This window comes from Hydra vulgaris, chromosome 01, assembly GCF_038396675.1.
Source record: "Hydra vulgaris chromosome 01, alternate assembly HydraT2T_AEP".
Classification (NCBI taxonomy): domain Eukaryota; kingdom Metazoa; phylum Cnidaria; class Hydrozoa; order Anthoathecata; family Hydridae; genus Hydra; species Hydra vulgaris.
This window is the reverse complement of record NC_088920.1, coordinates 24,743,978-24,761,104: the sequence shown is the minus strand read 5'-3', so window position 1 is coordinate 24,761,104 and position 17,127 is coordinate 24,743,978. Positions and strand designations below refer to the sequence as shown.

Here is a 17,127-nt window from a genome sequence, read left to right as displayed (position 1 = left end):
TGTTAATTAAAAGTATAATTTGTGTTATAAAGCTAACATGTAAATGTTAAAGTTTGTAAAAATTCATTTGGTTAAATATAAAAATTTTGTTACAAATTATATTATTATAGGCATAATCAATTCATGTATGACAATATAACTCCTTGTGAAATACATATTAAGATAGGAGGTAGTTCATTCAAAATGTGTTATCAAGTAGCTAATGTTGTATTTCCTAATTCAAGGAATAACACAACAATTTTTAATATATTTGAGGTCAAAGACTATCGGGCAAACCTTAAAATTGGGCTTTCAAGGCACACAGATGAAATAAGACAGATTCAGTCAATGAAATGGAGGTAAAAAAAAATGTTTCTAAAATTTAGTTTGGGATAATAACAATAATAAATGTTTGTAGAGATATCTTTTTTGTTTTTGATTTAATTTTAAAGCATTGTTGTTTTAAAGAAAAGAACATATGTGTGTTTATATTTGGCTATTTTAATTTCTTTGTGCTGTCTACGGTATCTTAGGAGGCAAGTGGTTAGACCATAATTTTAGTACTTATTGAGTTAACTATTCAAAATGCAAAGTGTTTATAAGAAATCTAAAAATAATATCATTTAACAGTCGTCGTGGCTACCTATTTTGTGAAATCACAAAAGATAAAATGCAATTAAGCATGAAGATTGAAATCAGCCAATCCTTTTGAGAACACTTGAATCTTTGAAATCAGATTTAGAGCGCTTTAAAAATGATGGAGATAGCGATAAAAATACAAAGAAGTTCAATAATGTAATCAATAAGCCATATTTAGTAATTAGCCATATGTCAAAGCATTATTACTATTAATATATATACTATTTATTATTACTATGTATTATATATCAATTATAATAAATCTCTTTATAGATAGCGATACCAGCTCTCCACATCACATTAGGTATATTTCCTAAACTTTATAACTTGTTGGAGAAGGAATCTCATCTTTTCGATATCAAACAAGCAGGAGTTCTTGCAATCAATGATAAACGTCTTGATTCAAGTGAATATGATAATTATTTTGAGAAACAGGTAGAGATATTCCAGGTAAAATATTCCATTAATGATATAAATAACAAAATTCTTCTTATTCAAGATGATTGTGTTTTTGAAGTATTTCATAACCCTGAAAACTCAGAAAACTTAAAGGTAATGTACAAAGAGAGAATTGCACTGTTAGAATCAAAGAGAACAGAATCAATAATTATATTATTTATACTTTATAAGGAGAGACAAATTGAAGAATTTTCTAAAGTTGAGTTAAATAAAGATACCGGTCCAATTGTAAAAAGAATTGAATCTGTTTTGCAGTCATGTGGAGTACAACGTCAAGCTTATCATAGTTTCTCCTTCATTGGAAATCGTATTCATAAAATGTTATTGGTAACATTGTTGTTTAAATATATTTATTCTTTCAGGCAATAAAAGTGATCTATTTTTCTGTATTCTATGCAGCTTTATAGAACTTTGACAACTTTTTGTTATCACTCCTAATCTGGTCTAATATATTTGTTTTTTGGAAAATTATTTTTTTGTTTTAGTTTGAAAACTTAATGAAGTTATGCAACTAAGTTCCTCAAACAGTTTTCAATAACATAAACATTCCTAAACATCCAATTCAGATAGAGGCAATTGGCATATGTAAAAAATTCAACGTTTTGTTTCAGAACTATTTAAAGTGTCACAAAAAAATGAATTCGTGCCAAATATTCAACAATAAAAAAGTATAGAGTTTTGGTAAGGTTATAGACTATATATAATAAAACCCTTTAATAGACCATTAGCTAGCCTTTGATTTCATCTTAAGTGTCGACATGCCTCCTGCTGATAAGAATAGAGATTTTTTTACAAATACATTTATTAGTTAATTTTTTTTTATTTTAGAAGCAGCGGTTCATAAGCTATTGACGTTCTTTCGAACTAATTGGCCAAATGAATCAATAACTTCAAAAATGCATAAGTTAGAGGATCATATAGAGTTTTTTTGAACAAATCGGGACTTGGGGTTGGATTATATGGAGAACAAGGTGGCGAAAGTATAAAACAGAGTTTAATAACATTGAAAGAATATACACTAACATGTCGGGCACCCGAAACTAGAAAGTGTAAAGACATGTCATTACACATGAAACAACTTGATATTAAAATCTTTAAAAGTGCCGATCATCCCTCGAAAAAAAAAAAATTAAAATCATATAGTTATATATTAATATATATATATATATATATATATATATATATATATATATATATATATATATATATTTTTAAAAACTTTAAAAAGTATTCTACACAATAGAGTGCTCAATGTTCTTAAAAGAACAGAGCAATTATATTAGTAGTTGAAAATCACTTAACAAAAATTTTTTCCATTTAACACTGTGTTTCATCAACAAAGATTCATCAGAAATGGACGATCAAATTAATAAAACTTCAATTTATACCAAAAATTAAATTACAGGAAGTTGCAAATGTCTTAACTACTGTAAATTTTCACACATTTGTGGAGTTTGCTGGCACTATTATAAAAAGAATTCTTTAGAAATGATTACTTATGCTATTTTTTTTAAATGTTTATTTAAAAAGGGTAGTTAATGTAAATATTATTTGAACTCATTTATTTTTATAGTTTTTTAGGAGAAACTTATTTTCGTGCCTACATTTAGAAATTATTTCCGATTTTTTGTTTAATAAGCATTCTTGATTTGCATGTGTAATTATTTCAAATTTTTCTTGTAGGCATAGTATGCATTTTTTGGAAATATTGTTATATGCAGGCGCTGTTTTAAGGATAGACCATTTCAGTATAAAATCATCAATACTTTTTTCTTTTAATTCCCATATATATTTTGACAGCATGGTGTCTTGAATACTTTTTATTCTTGAAAGATTGCTTATGATTGGCAAAATGTTTTTTCCATTCACCCTCTGTTATGCCAATATATTGTTTATCACGTACATTCTTAGAGGAAACAACACATTTTTATACCACATTTTTTGATAAACAACTTGCACTCATTGGACAATTGATTTTTTGTTGATAATTACAATTTTTTGTACTTTTTCATTTAGGATTTCTTTTTTGTTTAACAAAGCCTTATTGTGACCTTTTATAATTCTTTCCATATTTTTTGTGCAACTGTAGCTAACTTTAATTGTATTTCGATTAAAAATTTTATGTAATTTATTAGATCGCGGGAAATGCTTATCGACCAATTTTAAAAACACTTTTCCTATGTTAGTAGAAACATTTTTGCTATATGGGGGGTTGAACCAAATTACATTTCTAGTTCTATTTCGTTTTTTTGTATTCTTTTTTTCAGGGTCAAATTTTAGTTCAAAACTTAATAATAATTTTCAGGGTCAAATTCTAGTTGAAAATAAGTTTCTCCTAAAAAACTATAAAAATAAATGAGTTCAAATTATATGTACATTAACTACCCTTTTAAAAAAAACATTTAAAAAAAATAGCATAAGTAATCATTTCTAAAGAATTCTTTTTATAATAGTGTCAGCAAATTCCACAAATGTGTGAAAATTTACAGTAGTTAAGACATTTGCAACTTCCTGTAATTTAATTTTTGGTATAAATTGAAGTTTTATTAATTTGATCATCCATTTCTGATGAATCTTTGTTGATGAAACACAGTGTTAAATGGAAAAAAATTTTGTTAAGTGATTTTCTACTACTAATATAATTGCTCTGTTCTTTTAAGAACATTGAGCACTCTATTGTGTAGAATACTTTTTAAAGTTGTTTATACATATATATATATATATATATATATATATATATATATATATATATATATATATATATAAATTAGTAAAAAACACTTATCTAACTTTTATCTTCGACTTGAAGTTTCACCATTGCTGGATCATCAGGAAGAGTTACTAAATCTCAAAAAAAATCAATTTATAGAAAAAAATATTTTACAGGAAGTTATAAATTATTATAAAAAAATTTTAAATACTATAATAATAATTAAATACTATATAAATAAATATAGTATTTAAAAATTTTTTATAAAAATTTTTTATAATAATTTATAACTTCCTGTAAAATATTTTTTTCTATAAATTGATTTTTTTTGAGATTTAGTAACTCTTCCTGATGATCCAGCAATGGTGAAACTTCAAGTCGAAGATAAGAGTTAGATAAGTGTTTTTTACTAATTTATTATTGCTCTGTTCTTTAAGAACATTGAGCACTCTATTTGTAAAATACACTAACATAATTTACATATATATATATATATATATATATATATATATATATATATATATATATATATATATATATATATATATATATATATATATATATATATATATATATATATATATGAAGGCCTCAACTGAAGAACGATCACAGTCACACTTTTGCTGTTCTGAGAAAATCCATTTTTAAGACTTAAAAACCATTATGTAGTTCAATGAATGAAAATCACTCCAACAATCATTTTATTTTAGAAGACGTTTATTTTTCAATATAGAAATTCAAAGTTTTATGTAAAAATATTGATTTATATGTTTGATAATAGGGACTTTAAGCAAAGAAAACGGGTTTTGTTGACAACGGTAAACTTAAGGCGATTTTAATTCCCGTTCTGAGTTTTTCCGTTTTTAGTTTTATAAATTAAGCAAATTTATCTAAGCATTCGCGTAAACAAATATGGCCTCCTTAGGAGAAACAAAAGAAGTTATTTTAGCCGCTTATAGCCAAAACGAGATTTCAGATGAAAAATTCCTATAACTGTATGATATAAATTCCAGTACAAATTTTTACTTTCCATATCAGAAATACCAACATTTTGAATTAGATTTAATGACAGATGATGAATGTTTTGCAGAATTTAGATTTTATAAAAATGACATCTATCGTATCGCAGAAGCACTAGCCATACCTGAAGAAATAATCTGCAGCAACAGATCAGTTTTTAATGGCATAGAATCCTTCTGTGTTTTTCTAAAGCGATTTGCTTACCCTTCACGCTATTTGGACTTAATTCCTCGTTTTGGTCGACCAATTCCCGAGCAATGTATGATGTCAAACGTAGTCATGAATGGAATATTTTCAAATCACCACCACTTGCTCAAGGGTTTCAACCAGAATTGGTTAGCTCCTAATCAACTGGAGCGATATGCTTTAGCAATACATAATAAGGGTGCCCCACTTGATTTTTGCTGGGGATTTGTTGATGGGACAGTTAGACCTGTGTGCAGACCTGGACAAGACCAACAAGTATTGTATAACGGGCACAAGCGAGTTCATTTAATTAAGTTTCAATCAGTTGTAGCTCCAGATGGACTAATAGCAAATCTGTTTGGGCCAGTAGAAGGTTGCAGACACGATAGCTCAATGCTTGCCTCGTCAAATCTGTATAACTTATTACTACAAAATAGTGTAAGACCAAATGGAGATCCTTTATGTATTTATGGAGATCTAGCATATCCACTGAGAACTCATCTTCAAACCCCTTACAGTAATCGTTATGCATTAAATCCAGAACAAAAGGAATTTAACAAAGCTATGAGTAAAGTAAGATCGTCTGTGGAATGGGTTTTTGGAGAAATTATTAACTATTTTGCATTCCTTGATTTTAAAAAAAAACTGAAAGTACAATTAAGAGCAGTGGGGAAAATGTATCAAGTTTGTGCATTATTAACCAATGCTCACACTTGCCTTTACAAATCAAACACATCCAATTATTTTGAGGTTGAACCCCCATTGTTAGAGCACTATTTTTTATAATGATTCTTATATATTTTCAGGTGTTAGCAACTATATAAGTTGTAATTATTCGTGTTTTATATTTTCTTTATTAATAATTATCTCCAACTTAAAATATAAATGTTTAGAGTATCAAATTCCATAATTTTTACTATAATTACAATGATAAATCAAAATTTATGAACAGTATCTTATTGATTATTTTTTACCAAATTGGTAATATGTAACAATTTGTTGTTTAAAACTGACATCTTTAATTGATTAACTTGCAACTAATTTTCTTTTTAATTCAAAAAATAAACAATCGTTTTCTCAAAATGTTATAGATTTATTATTCATCACTTACATACATTTGGTGACAACAATATCAAAAATATAGAATTAAAATATAGAAACAAAGAAAATATTCACTATATTTATCTATCTCATTATTTTTGTAAAAGTTGTAATCGTAATTCACGATCTGCTTCAGCTTTTTCTCTGAGATACTGAATAGTCTCAGTTCCTGGACTTCTTTGTTTTTTTGAAGGTGGAGTAGTTACATTATTTTCTGTATTTTTACGTGCTTATGTTTCCGTAAAGCTTTCCATAGACTTTTTTCTCATGTCCTCTGCTTTCTCTCTCTTAGCTTCCTCATCATTTTGTTTTTCATTATGGTTCAACTCTTCTTCGCATACTTTTATTTGTTCTAATACACTTTTTAAAGCTTCATCAACAGGAGTGATCTGAGGACTAATTCCACTTGCTTTCTCTTCAGTCTTCTGTTTAGATAAATATTGAGAAACCAAAAGATCGAATCTTTCTCTCACAGCACGAGCGTCTACTTTAAAATATATATCATCATTAGAGCTCGAACAAAGTTTATTTGCAATTGTTTTCCACGAACTTCCTTTTTCTCTGCTTCTTGTTTTATGTTTATAAGGTTCTATTAGCAGTATTTCTCGTAACAGCAGTTCGTCTTTCAAAGGACTCCACACCATAATTTTTCTAAAAAGAAAAAATAAAATATTTACAAACTATTGATGACATTTTCTTTCAAAACATTTTAGTCAACTATAAGTCATAACGTTCTTCAAGCTAAGTTTAGAGTTTAGAAAAGTTTATTATTGAACTTTTATTTTTAATAGCAGGGTTTTAAAAATAACTCAATAACAAGCCTAAATTATTAGTTATATTCTTGTTATAAATACAACAAATATATTTATACTTAAAATAAATCATATAAAAATATACATCACCTTTTTCTGCTAATTTCGGTAACTTCAACACTTTTCTCCATTTCAACGCAAAAGCACGCGTTTTTGAAACAACCGCAAAATGGCTTTTTCCCGTATTAAACTAGTTCAGAACGGCATGAGGATAAGGGAATCACCGTAACTGGGCATGCGTAGTAAAAAAAATAAGACGATTAGTCATAAAATCCCGTTGTAGATACGCTTCCGTCGTGTTTGCTTAAAGTCCCTATTGATACTGTAAGAGGGGAACGGCTGTTCGGACTTTGATCGTTTTTCCGTTGCATCACTCTAATATAAGCCAAAATATTGCAATAGTTAGTTCCTAGAGACTCATTCTCATAACAAGTTATCTTAATTTATTACTACTCATACCAAACACAACAGAATCGAAACGCAATAAAATAATGCTTTATGATAGTAGTATTGCTACATGAGTGTCATCATTATTGCAGGTACCAAACCGAAGAATAAAAGTAGGAAGGAGGAAAATAATAAATATTAATGTTTATGTTGTAAAAACTCCATAACTATAGACTGATTGATTCAATCATCACCATATAATGACTTGTCTGTTGAAGAACCATCTTCTAAATCAGAGGGTCCAACAACTAGAAGATTGTTGTAGAATTCCTGGTTCACAGGGTTGCATGGTTTTTTCAGACACTGCATGTCCTTGAATTTCTCCCGACTGATTGGTATCGGTACTCAAGTGTTCTTGTTTTCAGAGGCTTGGTTGTCTGTTTACCTCTAGGTCGCAATGTCACAACCGCAGTTTTAATGGTGCCGTTTCAGGAATCTCTAAAGCTGATGTATTGCGGATGAGAGGCTTTGATGTGGACTTCTCAAAATGGTCTTGTTTTAAAAGGACAAGATATCTTGTTGTCTGGCTTTCTTTGGAAATCTTTGAATGCCTTGAGCATATTCTGGTCACAGGTAAACACTGTCACAGGATCACTGTAAAGTGAGATGGCTCGAGACGTTCATTCCTAAACACTTGAACCCACTAGCTGGAATATCCAGATCCGTTGACTGTTTGATCAGAGCCATGTTACGGTCACATTTAAGATACGAATGACCACGAATTGGAAAACAGATTGAGATGCGCTCAAATTGCCTTTTTGTGTTTATCAACCAATGCGTAAATTTAAGTAGAGTATAATTCTTGTTTTGCCCCGCACACCCATTACAAAACAAATCCAGTCTTGTCACTACTTGTATGTCTCTATGAGGTGATAAAGTATGGAACACGCATCATCAGCACCCTTTTTGGCAACAATCTCATCGTAAAACTAGAAGTATACATTATCTTTTGGCAGCATGTGAACATTAAACGAGTCACAGGTCAGTTGATGCTTGTAATAAACATCGTTGGAAGTTTTGTTGGGAGTGCATAGATTTTTCTGAAAATCAAAAACGACTGCCTCTATAGAATTATCTATCCGGGCAAGATCTTTCGCCTCGCTTTTTTTTTTGTAGAAAGTTGCAGCTTTCTTTTGATGAAATTTTAGTTCTTGCATCATTCTGTTACTTTCTGGGTTGTTTTCTGACTCTGCATGTGACATCTTCTGCTTTAGCTCATCACAGACATTACATGTATCTTTTCTTGCATATCCAAATCCAATATTAAATGTAGTGTTGAAGATATGTCTACATTTTTCATAAGAAACTTCACGTGCAGAGTTTACAAACATTTGATGCATCTTTGCAATACTCAAAGCCTCTGGCAAGTATATTTTCTTTGTAGCACCCATGGTATAGTGTGACTTTCCGCGACGTTACTGGTGGTTTTTAACATCTTTTTTTTATTATTTTAGACAAAAACATGATTTTCTCATATTTAAGTTTTACATAATTTTTAAGATTTTGAAACATGATATCTCAAGATTAAATGGATGTAAAAAGTTGAAATTTTCAGGAAATACTCATATATTATATATAATCCATACATCATAGGCTTTTCTTTTATTGAGGTAAATAACTTCTTAATTTGTGACATTTATACAAATAATGCTATGTCTTTAGCACACTTTTTACTAATAGAGATATAACTTTTGACTAAATGAGTCATTCAAAAAATTGGTATGACAAATGGATTTAACTAATATCTTCAAGCTATGTTGAAATTTTGATGTAGTTACCATGTTCATATCTGCAGATATTGTGATAAAATAGGGTAATCGAGGCAAAAAAAAGGTTTGGTGTTTTTAAAATGTTTTTTTAGTCAAGGCCATTTATATATTCAAAAATTTGGTTATTTAAATTCACAGGGTCAAAAAAAAGTTGGTTTCTTGGGCAACCCCCTTAAATAAATGAAAGTCGAATACGATAACATAAAGTTAATCATTTAACTAAAAAGAATAACATATACCAAATTTAACTTACTGCAATATACAAAGTTCGCAGTGCACGTAAGTCTAGGCTATAACACAATGTTGCTAATAAAATAAATCTGCTAGAGATGAAGCGTGTTTGTATTGATTAGTGGACCTATATTTATAATATTTTGCAGGATCCTAGAATAGTCATAATTTAGAATATGGAAAATATACTAGTGCTGCTTTATTAAATAATAAAATCCCTAAAGAGAAACAAAAGAACTTTTCACCCTATACAGAAATTCTATACACTTGTAAACTTAATATCTTTGACCCAATCATTTTTACCCTGACCTAATACACATAAATGAATCAACAAAACAGCTGAGAATGCTCCACACACGTCTAAGATAATTTGGCTTACATAACAAATTTTAATATTTAATTACTCAAGAAATTTCTCCCCAACAAAAACACTTGCCAACCTTTTCTTATTCTAAGTATGAATAGCATTTTAGAGAGAGAGAGAAAGAGAGATAGATAGATAGATAGATAGATAGAGAGGGAAAGAGAGAAAGCCAACACAGTTCAACATTTATCGCATGGCTCGAATAAAATTTTTAGTTCAATACAGCATTCTAAAAAGACTTACAAATGCTGAAGTCGAATTGTTATACAATGGAACAATAACCAACAGTCCTTTCATCTCCTAATGATTGTTTGTATTTTACACTTGTAACACATTAGTCTTTTTTAGGGTGGAAAAAGTACTGCGACCCAAATATTTGTTTATATGTGACTTGACTCACAGGTTTCATTTGATTTTAATTGAGAGGCTGTTATCCAAATATTGGCGCTTGGATGCAGATCTTGTGTAATGGCTCTCCATTGTTGGATACCGCTCTATGTGACATTTTACAAATTTTATGTCTTCTTGCTTTGTTTTATCTGAAGGCTTCTGCAGCCTCTCATGTCCTTTCCCTTGAAGCCTCCCTGGTCATCCCGATTATTAAATGCATTTAAAATGACAGTATTGAAAATGCATAAAGTGGAGCAAAAAAACTTTTGGCAGACTCTTTCTCTTGTTGAATCGGTGTTTGAATATAAATATTAAAATTTATTTTCCGGAGTATCCACCTTACGATATTTTGGGACGCTGCTTTCCACATTCCTTAAAATAAAATCTTTTTCCCGCTTAAAACTTTTAAGTTCCCAGTAGATTTCGCTAATACGAATTCATTTGTAATTTTTCTGTGCATTTGAATTTACATGCAGAGCAGTCTATTACTTTTGGTATTTTTGCAGGTCTTGCAACACCTTTCCTATTTTCATATGGTAAACATCGATCCCTATTTTCTTTTTGAATATTTCTTTTCCATCGTCCAGGTTTACATTTCTTGCAACGTGTTCATAGTTTCGCAGGTACGTGTGGTAGAATACAAGTACTATCTGGAACGGTTGTAACTGCTTCGTTAGGCAACGTTTCAATTTCGTCAATAGACAAATCTGGCACTGTCTCGTCTTCAATCTTATTTACTGCTTGAATTTCACCTCAATCGCTCTCTTCATTATATATTGAAGTTGTTACCTCAATTGTACTCAGCTGTATGATTGCCTCATCGTTTTTCACACCATAAGTCTGAGAGGCTTCATCATCTGCAATATAATAATGAAAACTATAACGTTGTTTGTTAACATTTAGTTCAAGTAAGAACATAGATTATAAAAATTTTAATGGCCTATTTTAATAAGTTAGTGGTTGAATTTACCTATAACATTTTGCAAAACTATATGTGGAACACAATCTGATCCCCGTTTGCTTGTCTCAATGTTTTCTTTCAAATTATCATGTTGAAAGGCAAAAAATAACTAAATTGTGTTAATATTCGGTTTAAAGAAGAAAACACATCATAAGGAAACAAATGTCAATTTCATAATACGATGAAATGATCAAGAAATATATTCCATTATCTGTTCCATCTACAAAAACATTCATCTCCTCATTGCAAACGGAATCCCTTTGATTTTTATTGTTAATTATAAGTATTACAGCTTTTAAGATTGAAAAATTAAAAAATATATTTTATAAACCGTTGATAATGAACTGATCAAACGCTGGACAGAACTTGAAAGCAAGATTTAAAAAACATAACATGGACAGTACAATTTACAAACATTTGTCCAAAACGTGTATGTATAAAGCCCCTGCATCCCAGCAAGATGAAAATATATAACAACTACATACACAAATTTTAAAAAGTTATAGCGAGGGCCGGTATAACCACTAGGCAAACAAGGCGGCCGCCTAGGGCGGCAAGTTTTCTAGGGCGGCACTAAAACTAGCTACATAAAAAATAAATATATTAAAAACATTGCTAAAATTTTTTTCAAATCTCTTTGAATTAAATTTAGGAGATTTGAAAAAGTTCTCTTTTAAGTCGCGTCAAACAAAACAAAAGAATCAACTTTGATACGTTTGTTTCATTTGAAGCGATTTCTTTTTTCTTTTTATACTTTTTATGCAGAACGAAATTTTGTAGCAATTAATACAATGCAAATTTTCATTACTCATTTAAAGAAAACTTTAGCACGTTTAACTTTATTGAGAAAATTGTTTTTGCTGGCGTGTTTATTCAGAAATAGTATGAAACTAATTTTAATTAAATATTCTATGATAGCAATTACGAAGTAGTATAGTAACAAATTAACTGATTTATATTGTGTTTTTATACTAATAGAGTGTTATTATTTATATTTATGGAGCTTTAAAAGTTTTAAAATGTAACTTTAAAACTTTTATAAAGAAGTTAAAATAATATTTTAATTTAAAGAAAAATTGTTATTTCAATCCACAATAGATTACATCGTGGGTATACTGGCAAAAGACGATAGGTCGAAAATTGGTAGTTTTGACTTAATGATGCAGTATTGTAAAGTTTACACCACTCTACAAACTGGCAAAATACACAAAGTTGAATGAAACATCTTTTCTCTGATTTTAAAAATACATTTAACGTTAAGTCATAAACCGGGTATTTTATTAAGGCTATAAGCTTTAAATTACTTAATATTTTTCAAATAGTCATGGTGAATATTTTTGTACTGGAAAAACTCGTTAAATCGATGTAGCGTTACCTGTCTATGGATGCGTCGCCTAACTTATTTCTGGCAAAAAGCTTTAAATCTACTTATTATCATTGCAAACATTTATGTTTATGTGTTTATGACTTTTGAAAATGCCATTTAACATTTGCTGTGCGTCGTGTGTCGTTTGACAGCTAAAATCGTCCTGCAAGATTCATAAAGTTTTCCGTAATTTTACAAATTAAAAGATTATTCAATGAACGAAATTTTTAAATCAAGTGATATGAACATGTTTCCTTAATTCGAAAACCTTCATAATTCGATTAAATGCAAAGTCATTGTAAAATGCGTTTAAGAAAAATAAACTTTCTATAATTCAAAAATCTCTCAAATTCGAACTTTTATTTTTCCCGATAAAATTCGAATTAGAGAGATTCTACTGTATTATTCTGCTTAGTTTTTTCTTGTTTTAAGTAATGTTTTCGTACCAGTAATTAAAGATAGGTGTTTAACATAAGTTTTTTTTTTAATTTTATAGATGAAATTCCCCGTTTACGTGACGCTGTTCACGAAAACAATAAAATCCAAAGTTTGCAACGAGAAGATGAATTTTCTGTACATGAAATAGTCAATCGAATAAATTTCTTGACCATTTCATCGTATTATGAAAGTGACATTTGTTTCTTTATAATGTGTTGTCTTCTTTTATGATGTGTTGTCTTCTTTAAACCAAGTATTAACACGATTTAATTATTTTTTTATAGGTGGCATTGCCTTCCAACATGATAATTTTAAAGAAAACGATTATATTCTTTTAAGATTTATTTTTTGTCTTTGTTGTTATTTTTTTTTATCTTGCTAGGATACAGTAAACTCTAAATACACATACGATAAACGATAAATTACTTTTTATGAATTTATTTTTTGTATTTGGAAATTAATACTTTATAATATTTTTATCGAAGTAATAGCATAATTAAACATAATTGATATAATCAGGGCCGGCGCCAGAGTATTTGGCACCCTAGGCGAATCTGACACACTGCGCCCCTCCCCCTCCCCAAATTACTTTCACAAAGGAATGCTTAAGTTATGTTATTACATTTTGTATATACATTCGGAAGAATACATACATCCATAATCATAAAGAAGCGTATATTCATGTAACTTTATAATATATTAATAAATAATTTTAAAACTTCACTTTTCGCGTTTTTGTTTTTGCAAATGTAGATACGACTTCCGTCAGGTTAATGTTTCTAGCAATATCATGTTCACTTGGCAGATAAGCTAATCCAGTAAATCTTGCTTGCTGCATAAACGTTCTCAAAAATATTTTCATCAGTTTGAGTTTTGAGAAGCTTCGCTCACCGCTAGCCACGGAAACTGGAAGTGTCAAGAGGATTTTTAAAGCTATAACAGTGTTAGGGACACAATCTGTTAGATTATTTTTTAATATAAAATTAAGTAAATCTAGTGGCAATGTACACCTTGAAAATTGTCTTGAAATTGATTTCAGTTCACTACATAGATCAACTGCATCGATATCTTCAGAGTGTTTATGTTGCAAAGCTTTCTCAAGATTCAAGCAATGTTCCTTAACTTCTTTGCTAGTTACACTCTGTAAACTGTGAACATCATAGAGAAAACCAAACAACGAACGTATTGATTGTATAAGAGTAAATCTTTCTTCAACCGATTGTATTGCTGTGCCAAGAAAAGCAAAGTGAAAGTTTATTTTGAATTTTTCTTTTGGATCTTGAGTAGGTTCGTCATCTCCTTCATACGTAAATTGTTTATACTTTTTTCTGATGCGGGTTAATTCGGGTTCAAAAAGTGTAGGTATCTCTAAACTGACTGCAATTTCAACTGTATCTACTAGTATTTTCTTAAACTCCATTTCATTTCTGCGATTTAGAAGAAACTTCTTTATTTTTTTAAGATTAAGTTTATATTGCTTACTTGTCATATTGATCTCAAACAGCTCGTCGTACCACACATCCAGAGAAACAACAAACTTAAAACTAGAAATAGCGTTTGCAATAAATCGTGCATCTACCCGTGTTGAATTACCAGATGCTCCTGTTAAATTTGTGTCGTTCGCAATCTCTGCCAGAGCATCGTAGATATCACCAAGTTGATAACGGAGAGGTTTTAAAGCATCAATTCGGCTTTCCCACCTTGTTTCACTCAGTGGTTTAACAGTGAGACTAGAAACATGTCGCGTTAAAACTTCCAGGCGACGAGTTGATGCAGAAAAGAATACACGTTGCACCAGATCAAAGAAGGCTGTTGCTTTTAAGCAACATTTAACAGCATCATTAACAGCCAAATTCAATGTATTTGCACAGCAAGGAATAAACAATGCTCGGGGATTGACATCTAAAGTTCTTCATTTGACACCCTTATTTTTCCCCCTTATATTTCTGCCATTGTCATATCTTTGACTGTGTAAGTTTTCAGTAGATAAAGACATCTTGCCTAACTGCTTAATGATAGTTTTAACCGTAACAGCACCATTTTTCTCCCTTAGAGGCACAAAATCTAAGAAATGTTCCTTTATAGATGCTGTTGCTGCAATGTCATTTTCTGGATTTGAAATCACAACCAAAAAGCGAATGATCATAGTCATTTGTCCAACATGATCCGCATCAGGTGTGCAATCTATAATTATTGAAAAGTACTTAACATCACGAGCAGATGTTAGGATTTTTTGTTTGATTGCATTGGATAAAAGATGAATCAATTTATTTTGTATGTCTTTGCCTAGGTAACATACATGTGTTTCATTGTCTTTAATCTTTCGAAGATGCTCATCCATAAGTGTGTCAAACAAAGGTAAAATTTCTACAAATTACAGAAAGTTTCCGTTATCAGCAGTGTTCAGTTTCTCATGTGTTCCACGAAAAGCAAGATTTTGCATGCCAAGAACTCTAGCTAAAGCTGACAGCCGTTTCAAGATTTGCTGCCAATACTGTTCTTCTTTTTTAACAAGACGCAAATGTTCGGCATCAATATTTTTATTGTTTCGCAGTCGCAGCTCAAACTCTTTCCATGACTGAAAATTCGCTAGATTTTCACTGCTTTTCTCATGCCCTGACAGAATTGCGGACATGTTTTTCCAATAATGTGAACCATTGGAAGAAAGAGATGACGCAGTTGTTGTGCTACTGGTAAACAGTTTTCAGCAGAAGCAATAAACAGGGTCATTACTTACAGAATACTGCAGCTAATGTCTGCGAACTTCATCTCCATTGACAAGCCGGGGGTTGTAATGGTTTTTTGAAAATTTTCTTTGCATTCTGTGCTTAGGAAAGTCAAACTGATCAACTTGTTTGGTCCATGTTCTATCAAAAGTTGTCGCATTTTATCATCAAATACGACCCAAGTAGCCAGATCGCAAAAGTTAGCATATAGACCAGAGAATTTATCAACTTTATGCACTTCAGATTCTTTGTGTGCAACGTGTAATACATTATGTGATTCAAACTCTTCTGATACTGTCATCTCATCGGCTTCCCTGTCTGCTTCAACTTGATTTTTTAACTCATCTTTGCCATTTTCATTTCTCTGCGGTCAACATAGATACTTTAACAAAAAACCAGCCTGTTTTGTTATAAACCCTTCATTTGCAGCCCAGACGATATTGCACACCAGGCAATTTTTTTCTTTCTGATTGCGAGACGACCGTGTGTCATATCAACAAGTTAGCAAATGTTTTTAGAGCCCTTTATAACTCGAAACTATTCCCAGGATCATAGAGAACTATCTGGTAAGGTTAAGGCATTAAAACGCTCAATGTTTTCTTCGTTTTTTAGTTTCATGCACTGTTTTATCACTCGCTTCTGCTAAAGGGTCTAATATGGGTCCAGAGTTGTTAACAAGGCCAAAAATAGCAAGGTCAAGGCCGCACGTTACAAAGCCGAGACCAAGGCTAAAAGTTACAAGGAGAAAGCCAAGACCAAGAGTTATAAGGTCAAGGCCAAGATTAAAGGTTTCAAGGCCAAGGCCAACGCAAACATTTTCAAGACCAAAGACTTTAATTTTTGCCTTATGTTAAGGCCAATTATTAACAAAACTGTAAGTAGCAAGTGCAGTGACAATAAACCCATATTTTGTAAAAATAGACTAAGGTTATGCGCAGAATTCAACATAATCTCTAAGAAAATATGTTTTTTTTTACAGCCAAGGCCAAAAAAATCATGGCAAAGGCCAAAATTTTCAAGGCTCACTTTTGGGCCTTAAGGCAAGACCAAGGACAACTCTGTCGGGGTCATATCCTGAAAAAAATATTTTGGACAGGTCTACGTCAATAAAATTGTCAGGCAATCATCAGACTCAAATAAATAACAAAAAAAAAATTTTTTTTGACCTTTTTTTTAACTTTGGACATAATAACTTTTCGAATCGCGTGGCCTTGCGCCGGTGATGTTGTATTCAAATTTCTGCTCTATCAATTGTCGATCGTGAGGTAGTGATTTACGATGGTTACAAAAGGTGACGAAGAATTAGGGTTGAATTCCGGAGAGGGAGCTTGACAAACGGCTACCACATCTAAGTAAAGCAGTAGGCACGAAAAACTACCCAATCCCAATTCGGAGAGGTTGCAACAAGAAATAACGGTACGGGGCCTTTATAGTCTCGCAATCGAAATGAGAACAGTTTAAATCCTTTAACGAGGATCAATTGAAGGACAAGTCTGGTGCCAACAGCTGCGGTGAATCCAGCTCCAATA

General features: G+C 30.8%; 1 protein-coding gene across 1 annotated transcript; it reads right to left on the bottom strand.

The window, feature by feature from the left end:
• Positions 1–10,860: 10,860 nt before the first annotated feature.
• Positions 10,861–15,213, bottom strand: LOC136074272 (zinc finger MYM-type protein 1-like). The gene is made up of 4 exons (XM_065786577.1): positions 14,796–15,213; positions 13,630–14,687; positions 11,078–11,177; positions 10,861–10,964 (listed from the first exon to the last, which is right to left on the bottom strand). The coding sequence occupies exons 1-4, from the start codon at positions 15,211–15,213 to the stop codon at positions 10,861–10,863; spliced, it is 1,680 nt and encodes a 559-aa protein (XP_065642649.1).
• Positions 15,214–17,127: the final 1,914 nt, after the last annotated feature.

What these genes read in the sequence shown, in the direction of transcription:
- LOC136074272 (XM_065786577.1), bottom strand. Translation starts at nt 15,213, where the DNA reads ATGGATGAGCATCTTCGAAAGATTAAAGACAATGAAACACATGTATGT. An exon ending in ACATTAACCTGACGGAAGTC is followed by an intron (nt 11,178 to 13,629) that starts GTATCTACATTT and finishes AACACAATTTAG; the next exon opens with TTATTTTTTGCCTTTCAACA. An exon ending in AGTTTTGCAAAATGTTATAG is followed by an intron (nt 10,965 to 11,077) that starts GTAAATTCAACC and finishes ATTATATTGCAG; the next exon opens with ATGATGAAGCCTCTCAGACT.